Raw genomic sequence first — 27,119 nt, forward strand, 5'->3', positions numbered from 1 at the left:
AATCATCTGTAATTATGTCTCCAGAACATTCACATTTTTTTAATAAGCATTAGCAAAATTTAAGTCTTACTTTGAAAATATATAACTGCACTGAGTATAGACTTTACATTTGGTTATGTTAGAAAAGCTTTGTAATCAAACATGCATAGCATATCATAGCATGCTTTGAGAGAGATCAAACTTTAGTGTATGTATTAAGATTGTAGAAAGCATTGGAGTTGATTCTGAAAACAACAAACATAGGACCTATCTTTGGAAGATTATATAGAAATTATAGAGAGGTGGTACTATTTGCCTCCAAATATCTTCGTGAAATCAATTCTAAAAATTGCTGTAAAATCTAATATACACGCAGTATACATTTTGTGATACAGTATACCAAAGTATACTAATAATAAAAACAATGTCATCTGGCGGGACCCAGGAGAAGAACCTTCTCTGTGGCAGCCCCGGCCCTCTGGAATCAACTCCCCCCCGGAGATCAGGACTGCCCCCACCCTCCTTGCCTTTCGCCAACTTCTGAAAACCCACCTTTGTCACTAGGCTTGGGGAAACTGACATACCCCTAGCTGTTCCATTTCATGTATGGTTTGTCACAGTATGACTGTTTTTAATAAGGGTTTTTAAATTGTTTTTAATATTGGATTTGTATCTCATGTATTATTTGTTGTGAGCCACTCCGACTCCTCGGAGAGGGGTGGCATACAAATCTAATATATTATTATTATTATTATTATTATTATTATTATTATTATTATTATTAAACTATGTTAGTTTATTCTGACATTTATATTCTTATATGTACAGTATTCCAAAACCCACTCTGTTTAAAGTAGAATATTCTTACAAAAATCATTTGTTTCAATACTGTATCATTCAGTTCGCTGATAAAGATACTTTTCTTTCATAGTCCTTTGGTGCATAGACTATAAATTAAACTGCATCACATATCCTTTGTAATATAATTCATACTGTATGTGTGTATGAAACTTAAAATGATATACACATAATAAGTGAATTTATTAATTGCAATCATGCCCTATAAGATTGATCTCTGGAGGCTTTTAAATAGTGTAATAATAATAATAAACCTGCATTGTTAATAAGTTGCACTACATGTTATTATTACAATTTAATTCTCTGTAACTTCTGTTGTATATACTCCTGGTCAGTTGGAGGATGGAGAAGAGGTTGCTTACTCTGATACAGATAGTGTTTATGAATCAGTGGTAGGTCCTGGGTTACAGGTGTCAGAACAGGTGGGAGGCCAGCCACAGGACGTTGCTATGAGTCCAGACTCCAGTGAAGAAGGGACAGATAATAGATGGTTAAATCCGCATTTCAGGAGGGTACAAAGGCGCAGGGAACAAGTGTTAGGGAAGAGATATTAAGGGGAGGAACGGGTTAATTACTGAAGTGATTTATTCGTCACGTCTGGGTGCCAGCGGGGAAGAAGGGCGGAGTTTTCAATGTTGTAAGTCCATCATGGACATGTGCCGGTATGGCTACGAAGTAAGTTAGTTATTCTCTGCTATTTAACAGCTGTTCTTAGTGCTTTGAACTACGCTGCCTAGACATAAATCTTAAAATAAGGGAGGAGGCCTGGAGGAATGCTTTGGTGTGCTCTAATTGTTAAAGATAAGAGAGGAAGGAATGTGAGCGTTATTTCCAATTTAACCAAAGTTCTAACCAGAATCCAGAACAGCTTCAGTAAAAAAAATTCTTTCCCCTGTTAATAGATTAGTTTATTTTAAGCTTTGAAAATCTAATGTAAATCCTTTCATTTTAGTTTAATTTAATTAATTTTATCTTAGGGTGTCTTATACAACTAACATTTTCAAAATGCCTTAGGTGCAGAATAAACTGTTCTTGGATTATCCTAAATTTGTTTGCACTCTGGTTATCTAATCATGGAGAAGATATGTACTTGCAAAAATAAGTGCGTAGATATACATATACCATATTTCCATAGAATTCATCACAATGAAGTGTTGTTTTCCCTGCCTGCTACAGGAATACCCCATATACACTTTAAATATTGTTCTGTTTGAATTTTGTATGTTATCAAAATTGGAAATAAAAAGTTTCTGAGCAACAATACTTTGAAGAACGTCTGATAATTAATATTTATCTTTTATTTTAGGACCTGATGACACCATTTGAAGTGGGAGCCAAACGTATTTTTATAGTTTCATTTTTTGAAGGTTTGCAGCGTATAATCCTGTTCACTGAAGATGAAAAGGTTTTCAAAATGACATATGAAAGTGAAAAAGTGGAATTGGCAGAACAAGAAATAATTATATCATTGCAAGATGTTGGAATTTCTTTAGTAAATAACTATTTAAGGCAGGAAATAGCTTACATTGGAATCACAAGGTAATTAATATATTCAATTTGCCATTTATATTTGAAATTTTTTTTAAAAAAATATTTCTTAATATTAGTAATGTATATTATATAGTAAATTATGTTGTAATTTAAATTCTTTAACTCCAGAAGTGAGCATAATACGTAAGAAGTGTTATAAGCCCAATTGTCACCTAGAATCCCTTTGTACATGTTGAAATGGTTGTAGATTTTTATCTTCTATCTGAATAAACTTTGCACAAACAAATTAACTTTGCCATCATATGGTCCTTTTAAATTTGTTATGGGCAAGTAATGATGATTTTTTGACACAATTACAAGGACTAGCTACATAAATTCCAAGTTTAAAGCTAATACTTGACATTAATATATAATTTATATGCAATAAATAATTGAGGATTATTACAACTGAATTGCTACTACAATCTTTTAAATAAGTACATTAAAATCTCAGTGATAGAATAATTTATATATCCAACAAGTTTTAATGCAAATTTTTAAAAATATGATATTTGATATTGAAGATGTTTTTCAAGTTAGTAAATCTACAAACTTTATTATTTATTTGCAAGCTCTGATGTAATTTGGGAGACAAAACCCAAGAAAAAGTCAAGATGGAAGCCACTAAGTGGGAAGCAAACTGAAAAGCTGGAGAAAGAGTTTATGGAATACTGTGATAACTCACCTACAGAAAATAAAGTAGTGGAGCTTGATGATAATATTCCGGTAAATTGAAGGGTTTTTTAAAAAAAATGTTTATTCTAATACCAGATTTTTTTTCAAGCATTTGCACACATTTTCTTCTTTCTTTCTCTTGCTAATGTGATGTCATACCTGTCATTTGTTCCATAGCAGAGGTTTGGTAAGTTTCATTTAACTATTTATTGCTGCCTGGGAGAGACTATGAAATCCCTTTCTGGAAGTAGTCAAAAGTTCATGGAGGAAATTTTCCTGTAACTATGCAGATTGAAAGGGGCACAATCCTTTCTGTTCAGTAGCCTTTAAAAATATTTTTGTTTTTTTCTCAAAAAGCATGCCTTAGCCCTTATTTTCTTTAAGTAGCTTTTATTGTTCTCTAAGTCCAGGGATGAATAGTTTTTGTTGTTTCTTGGCTGTTTTTAATTACCAAATTCTATCTTGGAATCCCCTAATAAGATAGTATGGGCTATAAATATTTTGATCAATAACTATTTTATTTTAATTCATTAAAACATTTAATTTAATTAATTTAATATGTTGACAGTTGGGCTTCCCCCCCCCCTCCTTTTTATTGCACTTGTGCAAATTTGTGGAAATAGGCTATTTGTCTCAAGGACTGAATGACAAGGCCCAAGAAAAAAATCTGGAACAACTCTGGGAAAAACCATGACTATTTTAGGCCAAAGCCACAATACCTCTTCGCTCCATCAGAATATTGCACTAATTACATCCCTGGATAGGTTATCCCTGTATTTCATTGTCAGACAGTAACTTGAAAACCCTTTAGATGCTCTCGTGTGGACATGTTAATGATACATGCATGAGATAATTTGAGGTAAGATAGTTGGAAGCCATGATCTGCTTGGCTCTAATTGTTCCAGCTGATCTGCTGTGGCATCACTCTTTTCTATCTTATCCCTGGTCTTGGTATCTTCTGTTCTGCAGTATGATTCAGCTGCAAGGGAGACAGGAAGCCTCGCTTGTACTATATAACCATTGTTTTTTGAACTGGGTGGTTGATCTGCAGCCTAAATTTAGTGAAACTATATAATTAACCAATCCACCCCCAGTTTAACATGTGCAATTGAACATGTAATTGAAACTACTGAGCTGTTGTAATTTTTATGACTTGTTATGCAAAATTTCCTGCCTGGTGGCCAATATTCTCGGGACTGCTGGGTCCTAATTTCTTCTCCTCCAAATTGCTTGGGCAGTTTGCAAGTGTCACTCTTGATTCTCTTGAGCAAAACTCCTTGGTCAGATTCAATTGTCTAAGAACTTGAACAGTGTGTAAACTAGCATTTTTCAAGTATTTAGAAGGCATTGGGAAACATTATTTCCCAGTATAATTAGTTCCTGAGAGAGGAAACATTTTTTATTTCTTTGTCCCAGTGGTCCTGCTTATTTAAGATTTATGCTTTTCAGTTTGAACACATCATCATTTTCCCCCCACTGGTTTAAGCATGAAATAATAATAATCTGTAGCATAATAGCCAAAGAGGCAATTCTCTGTCCCAGTATTCTGTATATGATTGTTTGAATGCTTACAGTGCAGTCATTGGGGATAAAAACAAATGAACTTGTTGCTTAAGAAGGCAAAATTCTTGCAACATAGTAGTAGACTTCTTAGGTAAAACAACAGAGATTTTTGATTATTTGTGAATTTTCAGAAAAGCTGTTCCTATTTTCATAAATAGCATAGTGTCTTGCATTTTGCTTTCTTGATACTGTTAAGATTCTATGACAATATAGTGAAGAATTTATCAATATCCTTTTGGTCTTCTAAAGATATAGGATATCTACATACAGTGGTACCTCTACTTAAGAACTTAATTCATTTCGTGACCAGGTTCTTAAGTAGAAACATTTTTAAGTAGAAGCAATTTTTCCCATAGGAATCAATGTAAAAGCAAATAATGCATGCAAACCCATTAGGAAAGAAATAAAAGCTTGGAATTTGGTTAGGAGGAGGAGGAAGAAGGAAGAGGAGGACAGTTGCTGCTGAAGGAAAAAGGTGAAGTGAGGGGAATCAAAAAAATCCAAAACTTTAAGGCTTTAAAAAAAAAGAGGGACTCTGAGGCTGCCTTCCATACACTGGCTGCTGCTGCTGCTACCTGCTGCCTCTTCCTTCCCATGCTGAAAGGCTCCCCTCTCCGCTCGCTCGCTTTGTAGCCGGTGCCTTTCCTTCGCTGTGGTGACTCCTCGGCTGCCCAGAGCGAAAGGAGTGTTTCTTTTCTCTGGGCGCTGGCAGAGGTTTATTCCCTGTCCAAGCACCCAAAGAAAGGAAAATGCTTTTTTCACTCTCGACTGCCAAAGCCTCCTTAAGCACCACCAAAAGGCTCCTCTGGCAGCCCAGAAAATCCCGAGATGGCCGGGATTAAAGGGGGAACGGCAGGAAACTGTCGGAGCCTTCGTCCTGCTCTCAAATTTCCTGGGAAATTTTTCTGGGCTTGGATTCTTAAGTAGAAAATGGTTCTTAAGAAGAGGCAAAAAAATCTTGAACACCCGGTTCTTATCTAGAAAAGTTCTCATGTAGAGGCGTTCTTAAGTAGAGGTATCACTGTAACTGCATTTTGACTGAATTTAAACCCTTTATGGAAATACCTTTTAATCATATCACTTGGGTTTCCAGATATAGAGGTTGTGATACCAATTAACATTATTCTTCAGACTGGTGAGAGAGGGAGGGGTGTAGTACAGACCTATTCAGCGTTGCCACTTCTATCTTAACCTGTTTTCCTTTAAATCAATATGGTAAATATTCTACTCCGTATATTGCTGATGTTCTTGTGGCAAGATTGTGTGGGAAGCAACACTGCTAAATTCAGTAGCTAAATTTTAAATGAAAGAGACAGGATTGTAGCCAGGATTTTTTTTTAATGCCCCAGTCTCCAGATTTCTGCTTTCTCTCAGCATATACTGTTACTAGTAAAGATGAGATTCAATTTAATTTAATTCGAGTAATTTCTGAGTCATCCTGGAGAAGATTTAGTTGTTAATTTTAAAACAAAGTTATTAGCATATTTGGATAAAGTTTAAAACATTGTCATTATAATTGCATACAGCTGAAAGGCTAAGCATATGAAATGTCACATAGAAATATTTAAAATTTAAAAATGCTTAGTTTGAGTTATGCTGTGATCTTGGATTTGAAAGGTTAATTTTAAAAACTAAATACAATTTGTATTTTGTCTTATAACAGGTTTGTTTGACTCCTACTGGTAATGACATAAAAATATTGCAGCCCTATGAATTTCCTGTGAGAAGAAGCTTTTTGCCAGCTTTAAAAGTACAATACAGTACCTCTCAGCATCAGTCTTCTTTCAGAGTACAAATTTATAGAATACAGGTATATCAGATTACCCACAATTCATGGAAATGGAAAATTGTCTGTGTATAGTTTTAACTATTTCCTGTTACTTGTTTTAAAAATATCAGCATTAGGCTATATAGTGGTACCTCTACTTAAGAACTTAATTCATTCTGTGACCAGGTTCTTAAGTAGAAACGTTTTTAAGAAGAAGAAATTTTTCTCCTAGGAATCAATGTAAAAGCAAATAATGCGTGCAAACCCATTAGGAAAGAAATAAAAGCTCAGAATTTGGGTGGGAGGAGGAGGAGGAAGAAGAAGAGGAGAGTTGCTGCCGAAGGAAGAAGGTGAGGCAGCTCTCCTTCCTGGCAAACGGGTGAAGCGGGCGCGATCTTGTCTCCCTGACAAGGTGCTCTATTTCCTGGAGAATTTCTTCATTGGCTGGGGTGCCTTTGCCTTTGCTGCTAAAGAAATCCTCCAGGAAAGAGAGAAGTTCTCCTTCCTGGCAATCGGACAAAGCGGGTGCAATCTTGTCTCTATGAAAAAGTGCTCTATTTCCTGGAAGATTTCTTCATTGGCTGGGGTGCATTTGCTACCAAAGAAAACCTCCCGGAAAGAGAGCAGTTATCCTTCCTGGCAATCAGGCGTAGCGGGCGCGATCTTGTGTCCCTGACAAGGTGCTCTATTTCCTGGAGGATTTCTTCATTGGCTGGGGTGCCTTTGCCGTTGCTGCTAAAGAAATCCTCTAGAAAAGACAGCACTTTGTCAGGGAGACAAGATCACGCCCACTTCGCCCGTTTGCCAGGAAGGAGAGCAGTTCTTCCGGCCACGGGCGAGGGGCGGGGAAGATCGGGAGGCTTAAATCTCCTCCAGCAGCTGCGGCGGTGGTGAGGCTTTGGGTTTTTGGCTGGGGGGGGGGAGGCAAGAGGGCCGGCCTGTCACCCCCAACTCCAGCACTTTGCCTCCCACCGGGCAGGAGCTCTCAGGAGGCAGTTCTGCAGGCCACGGGCAAGGGGCGGGGAGGATCGGGAGGCTTAAGTCTCCTGCAGCGGCGGCGGCGGCAAGCCTTTGAGTTTTTGGCTGGGAGGGGATGCAGGAGGGCTGGCCTGACACCCCTTCTCCAGCCCTTCGCCTCCCACCGTGCAGATGAATGAGGAAGGGGGGAATCTGGACCAGGCGCTTTGGCTGGCAGTCGGGAGGCGGGGAATCCCGGCAGGCGCGGAAATGAATCACAAGGCAGGGAAATCCCTCTGTCAGTAAGAGCGCACACGCAGTAAAAGAGCCCACAAACCTGGGCTCAGGTCCGTAAGACAGAAAGGGTTTTTAAGATGAGGCAAAGAAATCTTAAACCCCAGATTCGTATCTCGAAAAGTTCGTATGACGAGGGGTTCGTAAGATGAGGTATCATTGTACTTAATTAAGTATGAAAATTCAAATTTTAAAATGAACTTTTGATAGACAAACCAATAAGTCATGATTAGCTGCTGACTTCTGTAGATTAAGACTTTTGTTTGGGGACTTTTGTTTGCATTTCAAATTTGTGAATCTAGCGTAATTATAAATTAGGACATAACAATTTATATAAAGTGAAAACATTTCTAACCTGCAGTGTATTGTCCTGTAATTGCTCCTATCAGATACAAAATCAGATTCCTGGAGCCATATTTCCTTTTGTATTCTATCCCATTAAACCTCCCAAGTCTGTCTCATTGGATTCAGGTTTGTTAACACAGTTTTAATACATTATTATGCTTTTCTTGCATCTGTAATAACTTGAGGAAAACTAAATTAAAATATACAAATAAAAAGCCCTTTCACAATACAAAAGAGAAAACTTTACTAGATCTTGTTAATACATTTCTTCATATATTTCTTCCTAAAGTTGTTAGAAGCTGAACATATATAACTTTTAAGTGAAAACATTACAGAAACATTTGTCCTTTTTCACTTGGATGAAATGCTTTTCAATAAATATATGTAACCAAATATTTTTTAGACGAAAAAAATGATTACCTTTCCAAGTATAAGTAATCTGAAGAGAATGTTTCTATCAATTGCATTTTCACCAAACTGATTTGTTCAGATTCATCTCGCTTGACAAACTATCGTAAGCATATACCTGCTAGGATTTAGAATATTAAATGTTTGTGAAAGTGTACTTCTCATTTTAATAAATGGCTTCATTTCCTCTCATATACTATATGCTTTATGTGTACATACATACATATATATACATACGTACGTTCTTTATTTATTCAGCTCATTCATTGCATCCTTTGCAAATGATATCATTTATCATTGCAAATTGTATCAATTACATATATTACCTTTTTCATATTAAAATAAATTATATCCTCCATGAGAGTATGTTTGGAACTTTTATAGAACCCAAGCCATTTACTGATGTCAGTATAGTGATGAGAACTGCAGGACATTCTCAGATATCACGCATAAAGTAAGTATTTATTCTTTTTCCAGCCTTAACTTGGGGATGCAAAAAGCTACGGGTTCCAAATATGAACTTTCTCCATTTGAAATTACTGGAATTTATTTCTGACTAAATTTGTATAGAGTTGCACTGCAGTCTTTTACCTTTGGAAGGGGAAACTTTATTTAGTTAGAAATAAATTGTATTGTAATCACTGCTTTCTTTCCTTTGGAGTAGACATGATTAGAGTAAAAGTATAAGAATTAATGCGTTTGCTGTTTTTTGTATTAACTTTATAAAAGTTTAATATAAATGCATAAAGTATCGTTATGTGAATTGTTTGCTTATCTGTTCACTGAGGCATTTTCTTTCATTTTTGATGTTGAAACAGTTGCTTAGCTAATAGTTGCATACTATTTAATGGTTTCAACTTTTTATAGGTATTTTAAAGTTTTAATTCAAGAGATGGATCTCCGATTAGATCTTGGTTTCCTTTATGCGCTGTCTGATTTCTTTACACTTGCTGATGAACTTCCCAAAGACCAAGAGGTATGAATTCCTATAGGATATTTTTTTAAGTAATGCAACAACAAATCGTTACATAATCCAGTCTTTTTTTAAATCAATTGTGTACTATATATGAACTGCTATATAAATAATATATCAGTATTATCTATACAGTTTTAAGACTTGCTACCTGTTGTCAAATTTTTCACAGGTGGAATTTTTTAAAAAGGATATAGAATCTGCACAGGAAGAATTGAAGAATGCAGTATCAACTGACACATCACAAATCAGTTTATATGAATATTTTCATATCTCTCCAATCAAGGTAGCCATCAATGTAACATTTGCTTGTTTAAATAGAGTTAGCAATGAGTATTAAGTAAGAATGAATGCCTAGCGGTATTTAATAATCCTCATAATCCTCATAAATCTATAAGGAGATTTCTATTAAAATTCTGCCATTTTAGTAAGCTCCAATGCTCTTATGGGAAAAGCAGCAAGATTAGTTTTACTAAGAGCTACAGGTTCTAGATATAAAAACAAAAATATAACACTCAATAGAATGATGTATCCTGCCACAATGAATACTTAATTCAACATATAATAGCCAACAAAATTGAGTAACGTCAATAATTTTTCACATTAAAAAATTACAAAAATATTTGTGGGGGAATCTACATCCAACAAATAACAAATAATGTTGGGAGGGGGGGGTGTTTGGAAAAGTATATTAGTTTTAGTTGCATTTTTAAAGGATGGCCACAATCCTAAATGTTTATAGAGGTGAACCTTGTTTAGTGGTGCAGCTGGGATCCCAAAGCGATCACTAAGTGAAATTGTACTTACAATCTTACTTCAGTTTGCCTCTACAGACATGCAAAGGTTGTAAATACAAGGATTGGTTTCAAAGTTACTTTTTCATCATAGTCGTAACTGCAAACAGTCTCTAAATCAATCAGTTGTTAAACAAGAACTACCAGTATTACAGAACAATGTAGATGATAACAAGGTTTAATTTTCCATTTTTTAAAAAAATACTGTAAAAACAGTTGACAGAACAAAGTAGATGATTGTCTGCAAAATTGACATGGATTGTACAAGGCCATATGGCTATAACAAATGACAAATTATCAATAATTCTTACAAAAACAAAAAAATCTTCCAACAATTAGAATATTATTCAAAGTTTTAAGAGTCTTCCGATTCCTTTATTGATTTTTCCTTTCAGCTGCATTTAAGCTTTTCACTCAGTACTGGTGGAGAAGAGAGCAACAAGGATGAAAAATACAAGGAACTGATTCCGGTTCAGTCCTTAAACCTCTTGTTAAAGAGCATTGGGGCCACACTTACAGATGTGCAGGATGTTGTTCTTAAGTATGTAGACTACATTAATACAATGGTCTTTAATTAGAATAGTATTTATACTTTATTTTATTTTTCATTTTTGTATGTGATTTCTCCTTTTAGGTTGGCTTTCTTTGAACTGAACTATCACTTCTGTACTACCCAACAATTGCAGTGGGCAGTTATCATGCATTATTCAAAGCAGGTTAGTATAAGCCAATGTGAATTAACCATAGGAGCATTTTTTCCATGTGCCTAAAATGCTACACTAATTAGATAGGCAGAAGCAAAAATGTATCTATCAAAGATCCAGTTGTCCTTGTTTTCTTTACTTTCCTTTTTTAATAAAATTTTTAAAAAAGAATTACAAAAATGCAAGTGTGACTTGATTTACCTTAATTGGGTCTGGAATTTTAGTGTTAGGTGTTGCAACCATTAAGCAAGGTGTCCATATGACTACTTGCTGAAAGACTGCAATTCTGTTGCAAATATTAAACAATTGCAGGGTAACTTGAGTGGACAGAACAAAGGAGCTGTCTGTCGAAACAGAAAACAGAAAAACATTTGTTGCCTCAGTTGTTCCAAATTACTGTTAAAAATTACTGGTGTTTTAAATAAAACCTGATTTTTATTTCAGGCTATTAAACAAATGTATGTTCTTGTTCTTGGTCTGGATGTTCTGGGCAATCCATTTGGATTCATAAGAGATTTGTCTCAAGGTGTCGAAGCATTTTTTTATGAACCTTATCAGGTATGTTTATTATCTATACAAGGACTTATTATATTTATAAATATTGGCTATGGAAAAGTTGTATTCACTTTACCTAATTTTTTTCAATCACGGTAGAAGAGGACAAAGGTACTACTAACCTTTGTTTGTCAGTTTCAGTAAGAATTGACTACTTAGCTAAGCCATAAATAGCTTTAGATGACATTAACCAAGGCTTTGCTTTGTTACTTCCTACATTACTTAGAGTGAATATCAGATACACTTTATACTTTGCTTATTTGCTAGTATTTACTTCATTTTTTTTCATTGCAGAATTGATCATTTATAGTAAAATAGTAGGTTTTTTCATATTTTTGTTCTTTTCTCAGGGGGCTATCCAGGGTCCAGAAGAATTTGTAGAAGGAATGGCACTAGGATTGAAAGCCTTAGTTGGTGGCGCTGTTGGTAAGTATTATTTTTAACATTGATTCAGAAAGGCCATATATTCACAATATATATTGTGCTTTTATTATATTTAAAATTTCTAATTTTAATTTTAAAAATTGTGATTTTGTAATAGGTGGACTAGCTGGTGCTGCTTCAAGAATAACTGGTGCTATGGCTAAAGGAGTAGCAATAATAACTATGGATGAAGATTTTCAGCAGAAACGACGAGAAGCAATGAATAAGCAACCTGCTGGCCTGAAGGAGGGCTTTACTCGTGGAGGAAAAGGCTTAGTATCTGTAAGAAATATATATATGAATGTTTAGAATGGCCTCAAGAGTAGTAGATTGTAAGAACTGGGGCAGTTCATTCAAATGTTAATGTCTCCTTTTATTTAAATTTCATTAATAGTAAAGTTGATTGTGATTTAGATTGACAATTTATATAGATATACGAAATATCCATTAAATTAACTACTTTTTATGATTCAGTATTTGACTAATATAAATTAGTTATAAATTTTAACATAGAGAATACTTAAAATATACACTGCTCAAAAGAAAAAGTGAATATTTAAACAACACAATATAACTCCAAGTAAATCAGACTTCTGTGAAATCAAACTGTCCACTTAGGAAGCAATACTGATTGACAATCAATTTCACATGTTGTTGTACAGAACAAAGTATTCAATGAGAATATTTCATTCATTCAGATCTAGGATGTGTTATTTGAGTGTTCCCTTTATTTTTTTTGAGCAGTATACATTCCATTTCGGGTGGAAAATGAAATATTTGTCTCTATTCACAGGGTTTTGTCAGTGGCATAACAGGAATAGTAACCAAGCCAATAAGAGGTAACTTACTGTTCATAAAATGAAAAAAAATCATTGTTTCATACTATAGCAGTTAATAATATATGAACTTTCTCTCATAGGGTGAAAGAAAATATTACTAATTAACGATTTTTAAAATAGGAATTCATTTGTAACAGCTTTGCTGTTGACTGGGTATGACTGGATATTATTTTTTCAATTAATGGTTGTCCTCACAAATGGGGGGGGGGGAATCAAATTTCATCATGTTTAGAAAGTCAGAAAGCCAAACACCAAACACTTTGCTCTCAGTCTGATTTAGCTTTTGAAAGCCACGTGGGAAGAGAATTTTATTAAAGTTCCCATGGGTTTTTTTTTGTTTTTTTCTGTAAAAAATTTGGTAAAATAACTTTCAATAGAACTTTTGACAAAATTTTATATAGATTTTTATTTAATGCTTCCTTTAAATGTTGTTGCGTTTTCCTCTAGGAGCCCAAAAGGAAGGAGCAGCAGGTTTCTTCAAAGGAGTTGGAAAAGGATTAGTAGGAGCAGTGGCAAGGCCTACTGGAGGAATAATAGATATGGCTAGCAGCACTTTTCAAGGAATTAAAAGGCAAGACTGTAATAATGTGTAATTGTTTCTGTATAAATTTGTCGATTATCTTTAAATATTTTCAGTATTCGAAATGCAAATCCTTATCTATATACAGTACTACTAATTCTCGTAATCTTTACATGGGCAAAATAGTACATTATAGCAAAACAACAAGTAATCCTCAACTTAATGACAGCTCATTTAAAGATGGTTCAAAGTTACCGCACCTTGGAAAAAGAGATTTATACTTAAAACTTGCACTTATACTTAAAATTACCAAAGCACGCCCACCTTTACTGCAAGAATTTTTATTACATGACCATGTGAGGGCTGCATTGGCCATCCAAAGACAAAACAAAGAGCAAATCTGTGGTTTATTTTTTTATTTTTTAAAAGCAATCCAGCCTAAACTATACCATGAAATTTACTAGAAAACAATAGCTATTTTGTTAAAGTTGCTGCATTTGCATATCAGTGTACAATTATAACATATTTATTAAATAGTACTGTTATTTATTAAATAGTACTGTTCGGAGAAATACATGAGGGAAAGTCTTTATGTAATCTTATTTACAGATTGGGTTGGATCTTTCAAATAGGTGTGCCAATATTATCTCTAAATGCATAATTAAACTTGTAATTTCAGAGCTACACATTCTTCTGAAGATGTCATAAGCCTGCGTCCTCCACGCTTCTTTGGGGACGATGGAGTCATTAGACCATACAGATTAAGAGATGGTGCTGGAAGTCAGATGTTACAGGTGAAGAGAGTAAACAACCCAAAAATATGACAGATTACACATTACTTATTTGAATATATTTTTCTCTTTATAGAAGTAGATTGGTTTTAACACTGCACATTTTAAAAAAAATTACCATAACTTTGAATCACATTAATATGATCATGTGCCACTTGGTTCCGGTAGTGAAAATATTCCATTTAGCACTAGCATTTAGACATATACTGCTTTTCAGTGCTTTACAGCCCTATCTAAGTGGTTTATAGAGTCAGCATATTGCCCCCAACAGTTTGGGTCTTCATTTTACCCACCTTGGAAGGTCGTGGATCTTTAGGTATAATAATTTTAAATCTATATTAATTTCCCACACACACACACCCAAAAAATAATAGTCAAGACAGATTTATTGTGTGAAAATATATCTGATCTTCTCCAGATTCAGGTGATTATTAAACCTCCTTATACTGTACATAATTTTCTTCCTAGCCAGGATATTTTCCTTCCGGCTAGCTCCCTTTCTGCATGCATGGAACCATTTATTTGTGGATAGGAACATTGATACGTATTATTTTTTAATTATATGAAATGTAGTCTTTGCTATTTTAATTCAATTTAGAATATTTATTTTTAAGTTAATATATTAAATCTAATATATGAAAATATATCTACACATTTAGAAATGGAGTTAATATAAGTTATAAACATAATTTCAATATGCATCTGAACACCTAAAATCTCATTTTGAACAAACTTAAAGTTTTGTTTTATTTTACATATTTTAAATAGAATTTTTAATTTCGAGATGGTGTTAAATTTATAGTAACTTAGAAGAATTTTTCAAATGCTAAGTTTAGCTTTATAAATCTATTTTTCTTACATTTTTTACATTTTCTGTTTTCAAAAGGACTGATTTAGAAATCCGTTTTTAATGAAATGATTTTATAAATTCCATTTCTATTGGTTCTATTGGTGAATAAAAAATACAGTATTAGTCAAACTAGCAATAATTTATTTAAATATGTATATATGCAGGACTATAAATAAAATGTTTTGTGGTGATGGTTAAAATAAAAAACTCTTATTAGAAATATTTTTCCAAGGCTTTAAATTTAAAACACTGGCCTTTTGCAAAACAAGAAACAATAATAGATAATTTTTAAAGTAAACTTAATGCATTTAACCAAATGTACTTGTTATACTTTTTAAATTTTAAAATTTGTAATAAATGTTACAAAAGGTAGTAATAGTAATTGTACTTTGGAATAGTAATTATTGCTTATAAAATTCAGAAAAAAAATAAGGAGGCATTTATACTATAACATATGAAATGAATCTTGTCAGTTATTTTCAATATCTTGTTGAGGTTGTCTTCATAATGAGGAAAGAAATATGTCATACTATGGGTATAATAACTGTTTACTTTTTAAATTATATATAAGTTAGAATAGTAAGTATAACTTTTAAATAGCATAATGACCAGATCGGGTAGATTCAAAATTGTAGAAATTTGACCTGAGCTGAAGCTTTGAAGTTAAAGCCTCATATCAGTATCAATAAAAATAAAAACACCTTGACTGCCAGCCAAGCAGTTGCTCTACTTTTCCTTGAATTCTAGTTCAGCAAGATAACATAATTACTTATTTCACATCCTGCTGCCTAAATCTGCAAATTTGGCTAGAAATGTTAGTGTACAGTCCGTTAGAAAGTATTCATGAATTGCAATTATAGTATGTTCCAATTTATTTACAAATTTTACTCCAGGGAGTTACATTACATTCCAAGAAAGGAAAGAAAACTATTGAAAACAAGAACAAAGCTGTTTGGATCACAAGTTAACTTTTTTCAAGGTTTTCCGTTTTATGTTTTAGTTATATAATTTATAAGTTCACTGATATACAAAATTAAAATTATTTTACCTTACATAGCCATGAGCCAATTATCTTGTGCTTTTTAAATAAAAAAAAAATCATAGGACATCTTTAAATGGTTGGTTGAATATGAGGTTGAAATACAGGATTAACATACTCACAGTGATTAATATTTTTCTTCTGCATGCTACATCTCATCTTTAATTTTATTCTTTCATTCTCTTGCATTTAAAATTTCAACCCTAATGGACTAGCATCAACTAACTCTTCTGCTTCTTTCTTCTCTTACTCATGCTTACAGAAAAGACAGGCCTACAGGAAATGGACATTGTGCCATATTAGTGGTAGTGATGATGATGATGATGATGATATTAATGATGATGATAACAGTTAGGACAATAATGTATGCCTTACTTGTTGAATTGCAATAGCTGAATGTTATATTTCTTTTATGAGACTGCCAGAAAAAAAAATCAATAATTGTTATAAAATTGTGTTTTACATGTAAATTTTAAAATATATTCTAATCAACAACATAAATTAAAAGAATTTGTTATTTAACTTGTCTATATTTCAGTTGTCACATTGAAACATTGTTTGACATTGACCATAATCTTGTGATAATTATTTAATTGAAAATATTGTCAGAAGATTATGTAGTCTTTGTTAAAGTACTTGTATTTTCCATTCCTTTATTTTAATTTGATGTTTTAAATCATTTGTACGTTTTTTAGAAAAAAATCCTTTTATATATGAATACAGTGTCTTGTGTTCTCACATACATTGTGGATGTTAATATTGTCTTATATTCTTTTTAGGTATATTGTCTTTATTCTGTAATAACAATAAATAAGTCTATATAAGAAAAGATTGATTTCTTCTGTTCAAAATTTCACACCATTTTTCGTAGCCTTCTAAATTTTTAATGGAAAAGTTTCATATATCAAAATTGATTTATTTATAAGGATACCTTTATATTTTACATATTTTCATCCTTAGAGAGTTAGTTTATCATATTTTTTGCTTTTATATTTTCATTTATTTTAAACTACCTTATTAAATGTAGATTGAATAGAAGTCTTTTATTTCTTTGATTAAAACGAAACTCTAGTAATGACCTGAATTAAAATATACACAGAAATAATACAAATTTGAAATATTTGGATGGCCATTCAGTAAAAACTAGATTACTTATAAGCCAATTTTCCATTTGCAAATTTGCTTCTTTCCCACAGAAGAAAATTAAGAATATTCAAAGATTATTTTAATAATTCTACATAGGGTCTATTCAGTGATATGCTTCTAAAGGATTTAGAATAAGAAATCCACTCCATTTTAAACTTGATCTTGGTAGCTAAAGTTTCCGAAACGTAGAAGATCTACTGTAAATTGGTGGTGGTGGTGGTATTCTTATTGTTGCTGTATGTGTAGAAGTTTATATATGGCTCTTTCTGTTTCCACTGAGATGATGATCCAAGGACCATTATGGAATTACATACAGTAATAGATTTAAATTTGGTGGTTTATTAGTTCCTTTTACATGCATGCATGCATACACACACACACATACACATGAATATATATATTACGAAAAATAGTCTTAAAAGATATAACCACGAAGCTTATTTTTTATTAGAAAATAGGAAAAGAACATTATGGATTATTTTTGGGATAGTGTGTTTGAGAATACAGTAATACCTTGGGCTCCTTGGGGGAGGTGGCCGCAGGAGGTGGAGGAGAAAGAGGAGGAGAAGTTGCAGCAGCCACCGCTGCTGCGGCCACTGTTTTCTTCGGAGCTGCGCCGGGCTCTGAAGTGGCGCAAAGCTATCCCCGCCTCCTCTGCCGCCGGGAGGCTCCTTGGGGAAGGTGGCCACAGGAGGAGGAGGAGGAGAAAGCCAGAGACAGGGGCGGATAGGACGGGCGAGCATGTGGGGGGCAGCGGCAGGTGGGCAGAGGTGGGTGAGGAGCACTCCACCGCCCGAACATGGTTGTCCTCCCCTTGGAGCCTCCCGACCGCAGAGGAGGCGGGGAGAGCTTTGTGCCGCTTTGGAGCCCGGCGAGGCTCCGAAGTAAACGGTGGCCGCAGCGGCTTTTCCTCTGAGCAGGCGGCGGCTCCTAAGCCGCCTCCACGTTCAGGTGCGGCTCTACCCCCCCCCCCCCCATGGAATCCCGGCAGGGGCGGCAATCACATGGGAAATCCCAGCGCTGACAGTCACAAGGCAGGGAAATCCCTGTGGCCGTCAGAGAGTGAACGCGCAGTAAGAGAGCGGGCTCGGGTTTGTAAGACGGAAATGGTTCTTAAGACGAGGCAAACAAATCGTAAACCCCGGGTTCCTATCACGAAAAGTTTGTGTGAAGATGCGTTCGTAAGACGAGGTATCACTGTACAGTCAAAATGTTTCCAATAATCCTATTTTTAAATTATTATTATTGTTATTAGTAGTAGTAGTAGTAGTAGTAGTAGTACTATTATTACTATTATTATTTAATTGGATTTATATGTCTCCCCTCTCTGAGGATTTGCAATATACTCACTGATCTTGGATAATTTTTCAGTTTAGCCAGCAAAATGGCCTATATTTTTTGCTTGAAATATTGGGTTTATTGATAAACAATGGAGTCTGGATGTACTACTAGAGAGGGTTATTAAAAAATCATTTTTTTCTCTTAAACCTATCCTGAAATTTTTGTTACTGCAGAAAAAAATTTATTCTTTTCAGAAACTTGGCATTTAAAAAAGAAATGCCAACTTTATACAGTAGAGCTTTATCTCTGTATTACATCTGTTATTATCAAACAGTAGATAATAAACAGTTGTATCTCACTTTAGATATATGGACAAATAAACTATGTTTTTTGACGAATTCATAAGTACCGTAAATAATAAAAGTAGGATAGGTGCCTCCACTTACTCTATGGCTTTATCATCCAAGAATTATTTATCCTACTAAAATATTGAATAAATGTTTAAATAAATGAATAAATATTTTCTTAAGATCAGCTATAAGAGTAGAAATTGTTTACCCAGGGAGCAAAAAAAAAATTCTTGATACTTTCTATAAATATTACAAAAGTAAGAATCCATTAAGAGCACATCATATTTATTATTCCTTAAATCCTTTATGTCAATTAGATTTGATTTCTATTTACACACATTAGGTAACTTTGGAAATGACTGGGTCACAGATTATAACTGAATCACTCATTCATTCACTCCTTCATTCCTTCATTCATTCAATGTTTATAGTGGTCCATCTCAATCAATGATTCTTGGCGGCTTACAATTCAAATCCATTAATGGCTGGAGTTTTCTAGTATTGTGACATTAATTCAGTGAATTATAGTATTTAAAACTTTCTTCCCACGAACAGGTGAAAATAAGTTAGAACAATATAATGGAGAATTTTGGGAACTCCAATAAACATAAAGTATAGACAATACTGTATATATCAAGGTTGAATTGTAGAGTTATTGGTGCTCTTTGAGCTTGATTGCTTCCTTGCAGACATTTCATTACCTGACCAGGTAACATCATCATTGCTACTGTGTGTGGGGTTTTGATTTTTCTGTTTATATACAAGTAGTCCTCGAGTTATGAATGTAATGGAGCCAGTCAGTTACATTCGTAACCCTATGATTTGTTAGAGTGATTCATGTCAAACGAATGGGATCACTGCCTGCTTTCGCCCATACATTTGTTAATCGAATGCATAGGTTGTTAAGTGCAGATGAGGTATCTCAAGGTGGGGAAAGCCATGGGAGGGCCTAGCGATGGAACAGGACATCTCCTTCAAATCACCCAAGGCCTCCCCTGCCTGAGATACCTCATGCTCTCTCCCCTGGGGTCCCTACAATTTCTCCCCCCCCCCCCCCCTCCATCCTGCCATGCCAGGTCAATTACCTTGTGAAGATCTTGCGAGCTGGCTCTTCTCCAGCCTTTCTGCCATGGTTTCCTTGTAGTCTCAGCACAAAAATCATTTGCAAGCTGATGAGATTTTTGGCAGCGAATTCACATTTCTTCAAGCCTCCCATCAGCTTGCAAATGCATTTTGTGCCATCCCAGTCTCCAATAAAATGCTTTTTGCACCGTTACAGATCACAATGACAACGTTCAATAACACGCGAGATCAGTAGCAGAAAATCTCACGCAACTGGTCTTGTATGATCTCACGCTACAGTTCTTAAGGGGAGTCTTCTCCATTTGCAAAGCCTTTTACCACGAATCTCATGCAGCCCTTAGTTCGTAGAGAAAAGGGCATTAAAAATCTTGCTCTACTGATCTCACATGATCTCGCACTACTTTAGGCCTTTGTTCCCTACAAATGCACCGAGATGAACAAAAGAACCAATAACTTGCTAGATCATTGCAAGGTAAGTAAATCTCCATAGGCCCAGTGCCTCTAGAGACCCAGTGGGGTGGGTGGGTGGAATAGGCAGTGTGAATGTTGCAATGCCTCTACTGTCAATGTAAATGTGAACAACTGCCATGATGGTGCAACATTTTTTGTAACTTCAGGATTGTTGTAAGTACTTGGGGGGGGGGGGGGTTATGTCATAACTTTGAACAGTAGCTAAGAGACATGTCATAACTCAACAATTGCCTACAGCAGTGTTTCCCAACCTTGGCAACTTGAGGATATTTGGACTTCAACTCCCAGAATTCCCCAGCCAGCATCCGCTGGCTGGGGAATTCTGGGAATTGAAGTCCAAATATCTTCAAGTTGCCAAGGTTGGGAAACACTGGTCTACAGTAGCTTTCCCTGCCAATGATTTAGGAGTGGGGAGTTACAATATTGTTTTTGGAAATTAGTTGATTAGAGTATTGCTTTCTGTTTGCTTGCTTCTTTGTTTGGTGTTAATCCCTGCTTATGTTTGTATTTGCTGCTGCAGAGGATGTGCGTTTTTTTTCTTTTTGTTCCCTTCTTCATTTTTTTATTCCCTTTGAATGGTGTGTGAACGTAGTTTATCTCTATGTGTTTATTGATTGCTGATTTTTCTGAATGTCAGGCTTCCAGGAATTTCTAGTGTGTTTAGATTTAGCTTGTTCTAGAATGCTCAGAGTTTGCCAATTGCAACTATGGTTGAGTCTGTCTATGTTTTGTGAGTTTAAGGAGTTTTTATGGTGTCTTCTGACTGCTGTTTGATGTTCATGGATGTATTATGCTAGTTTTCTGCCTGCCTGTCCTACATAGTGGCTGTTGCAGTATTCACACTGTATGATGTGGATGACCTCTGTTTTTTCTTCGTGCACTACTGGGTATTTGGTTTACTTAAGAAAACCAATTCTTAGGAAAATAATACTCTAATCAAGAAACAGCTAAGGAGAATACCTACACGCACACACCAGCAAGGCAAGCTATTGTATATAAACAGGGAGCAAACTGACACTCACTAGCATTGAATCAGGTAATGAAATGTCTGTAAGCAAACAACAAAACTCAGAGAACACCAAGGCTCCACAGGTAGGAAACTGCTATATTTGATATCTTTGAAGTTGAAATATAGCTTGGAGTCTTTAAAATCCAAAAATTAAGAATTTCACATACTGGTTGATTGTTTTCTTTTAAAGCACAATGGATATGTCTTTATATATCTCTGAGGTCTTAAGATTTTTAAAAGCAGCAGTGATGGAACTAGGCAGATAATGGGATTCTGTAAATCACAAAATGTATAATATTCATAACATTTCCCCTTAGGATTGTATAAGATTGTTATGCTTTTAACTGGGCTGTGGTGTATTTACTGATATTATCTAAGGATATAACTGAGGGAGCCTTCAGTCTATAAATTTTTACTGTACTGCTTATGCTAACAGTAGCTTTGACAAAACTAAGAGAAAGAAGCATTGATTTCTACTTTTTCAGTGCTTCCAATTGGTGTAACCATTCAATGCAAAGAGAGAGGACAAACAAATGGGCCACAGTGATGCTAACACTTCCTTTATGTCTGATGTTATTATCAATTCATATAGAGCTTCAAAAGATTCAGTGTTGAGAAAAAGCTGCTATAATACAAGATAGAAATTTAACTGTAAAATATGAGAAAAAGACAGCTTCCTAACTTTAAGGATATACTATAATTGTAAGAAAATACGTAGTTATATGCATATGAAGGGGCAAGTGCAAACCAAGTTACGAATCCTCTTTGGTGATCTGATTGTCCTAGCAACTAACTTCAGAGGTCTGCGTGTACCGTATTTGGAGATCTGCCATAGCAGGTAACTTTACAGGAATCCCTTTTGCAGCTATCTGACAAATTAACATAATTGTTTATTGATAAATGGTTTCCTTCAGGGAAAATATGTTATCCCGTGAACCAGGACATTTTTTTAAATTTCACAGGGCAATTGTTTATTTTACAGCACTACAGTGGAATTTTTCAGCTGGATTTTCATTTTCAAAGGGGACATTGAACATATATAATACCAGATTGGTAGATTATTTCTGAATTTATTAATTTTACATTATATGTATATGTGTATTTGTAGATAAATAAATAAATTACAATACATTCAGTGCCAAATGGGGAGAAGATGAGAGGGCTTGCTAAAACAGATCTTTATTTACAAAAATAATAACCTACTGTAGAACTCCCATCAATAGTTCAGGTGTTCACCATATTAAGTATATAGTTACAATTCATTCAAACCAGTTTGAAAATATAAAAGAGAGCATATATCTAAAAAAAATTAGCTGCAAAATTTGCAGGACAAAGATGAAGCTATGTCAAAAAATATAAAAAGCAGTTATAATTATTTGAATCTTTCAAGCAGAAAATCTTACAAATGTCCATTTCTCTGGCAGTAAAAAGACAAGTCTTTGAAGAAAGCAGCATATACATTTCCAAAAGATTTGTAATGAGAACTTTGAAGAAAAATCTCCTTGAGTTGAATTCAACCTGTAATAATTATATTAATACATCCATTTTGTTAACTTAGACATTTTTCTTAATATATTAAAATCAGTTTCCTGTCACTCATGATCTGGCTATGTTTAGATTAGATTATTGTATTCATACATATAGGTCTTTTGATGAGTTAGAAGCTCTGATTTATGAAGAATACAACTCTTTGTTTTATCTGACCTACTTTGTATTAGGTTTACTATTGCCAGGAACTTTTCAGAACTCTGTCTTTGTGCTTTAAATTCCTAAATGGTTTGGGGCCAAGAATTCTTACTATACTATGAATCTATCCAGATCTCAAGATAAACCTACAGGACCTCTTTGGAAGCTCACTAGCAAGAATATTAAATCAAATCTTTTCATTTTTGCTTTCTGAATTATTTTGCTAGGTTTGTGCATGTGTTGATGCTTTCCTTGCAGCCCTTGTGTTGATGTTTTCACCATGCCATATGCCTTTCACTATTCATAGCCATTTCTTTTCCCTGATTCAACTGCTGTGTTATAAAAGTAGAATTTTATTTTAATAGAATACTTTCTTTGGTGGATTAGTTGTAAAAGGAATATATAAATACCAAAACAAATACTAAAATTAAATGTTTATAATTGTTGAAAGAAACATCAAAATTATTAACCATTTCAAAAATTTAAATATGCTATATGTGAATACATTGCTGTGATTCAATTTTTATACGATGCATATATCTTTAAGCTCAGGTTACTGTGTGACTTGAGAGAAGGATAATGATTCATTGATAAGAAAAAGTAACTTTGTATGTAGAAGTCTTTAATAGGAGACAGCATTATACTCAACACAGAGGGTGTTTCTTTTTTATTATTATTCTTGAATATAATGAGCAAACTATGTTAATGTCTTAAGTTATTCAGCCTAAATACAAATCAATATTTAGATTTTTAAACCTGTACTTTTGGAAACAAAGGTATGAAAACATTCATTTTGCTTTTGTTTCCTTTGGTATGAGAGCCTACCCAAAAGAAGAATGGAGTCTATTCTTTATCTATTCTGGCAAAAACCCGTTAAGTACCAACTTTGAACTCTTATATTTTTTCAACAACTTGAAGGAGAGTGCTGCAAGTTGGAAGTCCTCATTGCAGCTGTGTACTTAGTACACCTGCGAAAAATCAACCTGAAAGGCCAAGTAGTTTTAAACTACAGCAGCCTGAAGATTGTTGTAAATTCATTTTTCAGGATTTTTTGGAAAAGTTTGAGCCTGAACCATGGAAAAAGTAAGAGGACTAGGTACATGGGGGTTTGCCAGTTTATAAAGCCTTACAAGGTGTGCAGGTTCTCCAAATATCTCCAACATACTACTGAAACTGCCGCATTTACAGCTTATAGAAGTTGGCCCAAAATGTCATTTTTGATGACTCAGCATTTTGCAAACCTTATTTGAGATCTCCTAGAACTCCCAATTTTTAGTCTTTTGAACTAAAATTTTGCACAGCATAGTTTTATATCATAAAGAAATTATGTGACAAATTTCATCAAAATCTGAGATGGTAGGGTGGGGATGATCTTTAAAATTGGTCCATTTCACATGGAATGACTCAATAATTTTGTGTTAATTGGAGATACCTTTTACTGGTTTAAAATTCATATAAACCTGAAAAATATAGCTTATAAGTATTCCAATTGTTTCAGGGTAGCCCATTAATTATTTTTGAAACAATGCCATTTTGCACATGATGTTTCAGAATTATGTGACATGTGATTTAATGGGCCGGAGATAGGGAGAGGCAGGATAAAGCTGTTCTGAGTCCTCGGAGATGGGCAGGATAAAAATCCAATCAGTCAGTCAGTCAATCAATCAATCAATCAATCAATAAAGTTAGTAAAGAGAGAGCTGTTTCCTCATAATAGATATTCAGAGCACTAAAGGTTTGAAGTTCATACATATTTGTATAAGGTTTTAATATCTGATGCAATAGAAATCTTCCTCAAAATTCAGATGCTGTATTCTAGGAAACTGTACAACTTTTTTTTCTTTTAGAATATTGAAAATGGAAGATTTGCAAAACTGCGATACTTTACTCATGCAATGGTTAACAATACAGATTTACTAATGGTTACAAAAAGGTAAGATTCCTCCAGTATTACTTTTTTTATTTTAAACAAAGCATTTATGTGACTTTGTAATCAAAATGGTTCCCAGAACATCTTAGAAATGTGAGTAGAAAGATAGTTCTTGTCTTTGAGTCTTCTACGCCAAAGAAAGGGAAGATTGGGACAGGGAAGTGATGAAATGAATAACAGATTTTCAGCTATTAAAATTATAGTTATTATGAACATCTGGATTGTAATTAGCACTCAATTTATTTTATATTAGAGTAAAAATAATTTTGTAATGGACAAAATTGATTTTTTAAAGCATGAATTTGGAATTAAATTCAGTAGATAGGACCTGACGTTACAGATGAATAGTGTGCAGCAATTGTGATTGCCATCAAGCTTCATTTCTTATTTTAAAAAGTTGTATGATGGCATTTCTTTTAATTATTTATCCTGTATTCATATACAGTGGCATATTGTTTGTGACAAGAGGTACGTTTGGACAATTAACATGTGAATGGCAGTACACTTATGATGAATTTACCAAGAATCCATTCATTGTTGATGGACGAAGGTTGCGCATTGAAGCAAAGGTAAAGTTATGCATGGTAGAGATGGAACAAAACAAATGAAAATATTTTTTGCTCCATATGATGCTCCTGACCATAACGCACATCTAGCTTTAGAGGAGGAAAACAAGAAATAAAAATATCTCTCTGCCTCCCAGCATCTTTTGTAGCAGAGGTCCACATCAGGGTTGAAATCCAGCAGCTTCTGACAGGTTCTGGAGAACTGGTAGCAGAAATTTTGAGTAGTTCGGAGAACCAGCAAATAGCACCTCTGGCTACCCCCAGAGTGGGGTAGGAATGGAGATTTTGCAATATCCTTCCCCTGGACTGGGTGGGAATGGAGATTTTGCAGTATCCTTCCCCTGCCACCCCCACCAAGCCACCCTCAAAGGACCTGTAGGGGGAAAAAATTGAATTTCACCAGTGGACCACATCCCTCAGCCTGGTCATACCTTCGGCAGTTCAACCACCATCTGGTATTTATCTGGCTAGCATCCTAGCAGCAAACAGCCTGGTCAGCTTCAGCACATATCGCAGCCCCAGCACTTGGCTTGTCAAGGTTCCACTCCTTGTTAGACAGCTGAGCAGAGGCTGGCCTCCCGTAGTCCTGCCAATCATCGGGCTGGCTGATTGGAAACACCACCATTGCAGCCTGTGTGTCTGCTGCCTCCACTGGGGAACACTGGAGGCTTTGCTGCTCAGCAGCTGCTCAGCCTCCCGGAATACTGCTGATCAGCTGTTCCAGTTGACAGGGATTGCCATTCCCCGCTGCCTGTCACCCATATTTGCTCCATAAAAGGCAGCCATTTCTACTTGGGAGGGGGAGTGCATTTTACGGAGCAAAAAGTATGGTGTTTGATTCATTAAAATAATTATATTTATAATATAAATATGTATTATATTAGTAAGCAATTTTTCTATGAATAATACTTAACCATTAAAGGACATGTTATCATTTTAAATGTATGAGTTTGAGTTTCATTTGTTTTGTCTGTTGATTACAATTCGCTCTTTCTTTGCAAATCTTTATCATCTCCCAAATCATTTTTGTTGCCTTCCCTCCTTGCTCAGTACCATAAAAAAGTTGTTTGCTGGACGATAGTCTCTTTTATCATTTCTTTCTTCTGGATGTGCACCTAATAGTTCTGGTCTGGCAAAGAAGCAGTAAATAATAAATCAGTGTTTCTAGAGAAGAAGCTATGTAAGATTAGATTTATAATTCTTAATGCTTTTTTGGCAATGCTGTTACAGTGGGTTCTAGCACTTAGGTCATTGGAAATGGGTATTCCAAGGTCTTTGACTGAGTGAGGGTCCTCTGTTAGTTCAGTTTTACCAAGTATGTATTTAGTATTCGGATTCTTTTTACCAATATGTAGGACGGAGCATTTGTTGGTAGAGATTTGAAGTTGCCAGTTGTTAGACCATTCAGCTACATGGTCAAGGTCCCTTTGAAGGGTAGAAGTATTGTCAGTGGTATTAAATAGTTTAACATCATCAGCAAAGAAAACACAATGGCTTGTGATATTGTCACAGAGATCGTTTATGTAGAGTATAAAGAGAGTAGGTCCTAAAACACTGCCTTGTGGGACACCACTGTTAACTGGAGCACGATTAGATATGGCATTACCTATTTTGACCATTTGTCTGTTGCAGGGCCGCCGATAGACGGGTACTACAGGGAGCGCGCTACCAGGCCCCGGGCAAATTGGGGCCCGCATTCAGCGGCTCCTTGCACTGAGCTCCCGCTCGCAGC

General features: G+C 34.9%; 1 protein-coding gene across 2 annotated transcripts in view; it reads left to right on the forward strand.

Annotated features, from left to right (window-relative positions):
* VPS13A (vacuolar protein sorting 13 homolog A) overlaps positions 1-27,119 on the forward strand; it is a 134,636-nt gene that overhangs the window by 100,360 nt on the left and 7,157 nt on the right. Inside the window, exons 54-70 of one of the 2 annotated variants that reach the window (XM_070742706.1) lie at positions 2,144-2,376; positions 2,940-3,093; positions 6,269-6,415; positions 8,014-8,095; positions 8,762-8,831; positions 9,245-9,353; positions 9,523-9,636; positions 10,540-10,685; positions 10,779-10,860; positions 11,293-11,406; positions 11,754-11,829; positions 11,945-12,108; positions 12,620-12,665; positions 13,113-13,236; positions 13,865-13,979; positions 24,739-24,824; positions 25,267-25,390. In XM_070742706.1, coding sequence (XP_070598807.1) covers positions 2,144-2,376; positions 2,940-3,093; positions 6,269-6,415; positions 8,014-8,095; positions 8,762-8,831; positions 9,245-9,353; positions 9,523-9,636; positions 10,540-10,685; positions 10,779-10,860; positions 11,293-11,406; positions 11,754-11,829; positions 11,945-12,108; positions 12,620-12,665; positions 13,113-13,236; positions 13,865-13,979; positions 24,739-24,824; positions 25,267-25,390 — 1,986 coding nt within the window. Of the gene's footprint in view, positions 1-2,143; positions 2,377-2,939; positions 3,094-6,268; positions 6,416-8,013; positions 8,096-8,761; positions 8,832-9,244; positions 9,354-9,522; positions 9,637-10,539; positions 10,686-10,778; positions 10,861-11,292; positions 11,407-11,753; positions 11,830-11,944; positions 12,109-12,619; positions 12,666-13,112; positions 13,237-13,864; positions 13,980-15,719; positions 16,695-24,738; positions 24,825-25,266; positions 25,391-27,119 lie in introns of those variants that run through there. The other variant, XM_070742707.1, reaches the window with a different exon arrangement.

Source organism: Erythrolamprus reginae, chromosome 2 (assembly GCF_031021105.1).
Source record: "Erythrolamprus reginae isolate rEryReg1 chromosome 2, rEryReg1.hap1, whole genome shotgun sequence".
NCBI lineage: Eukaryota > Metazoa > Chordata > Lepidosauria > Squamata > Dipsadidae > Erythrolamprus > Erythrolamprus reginae.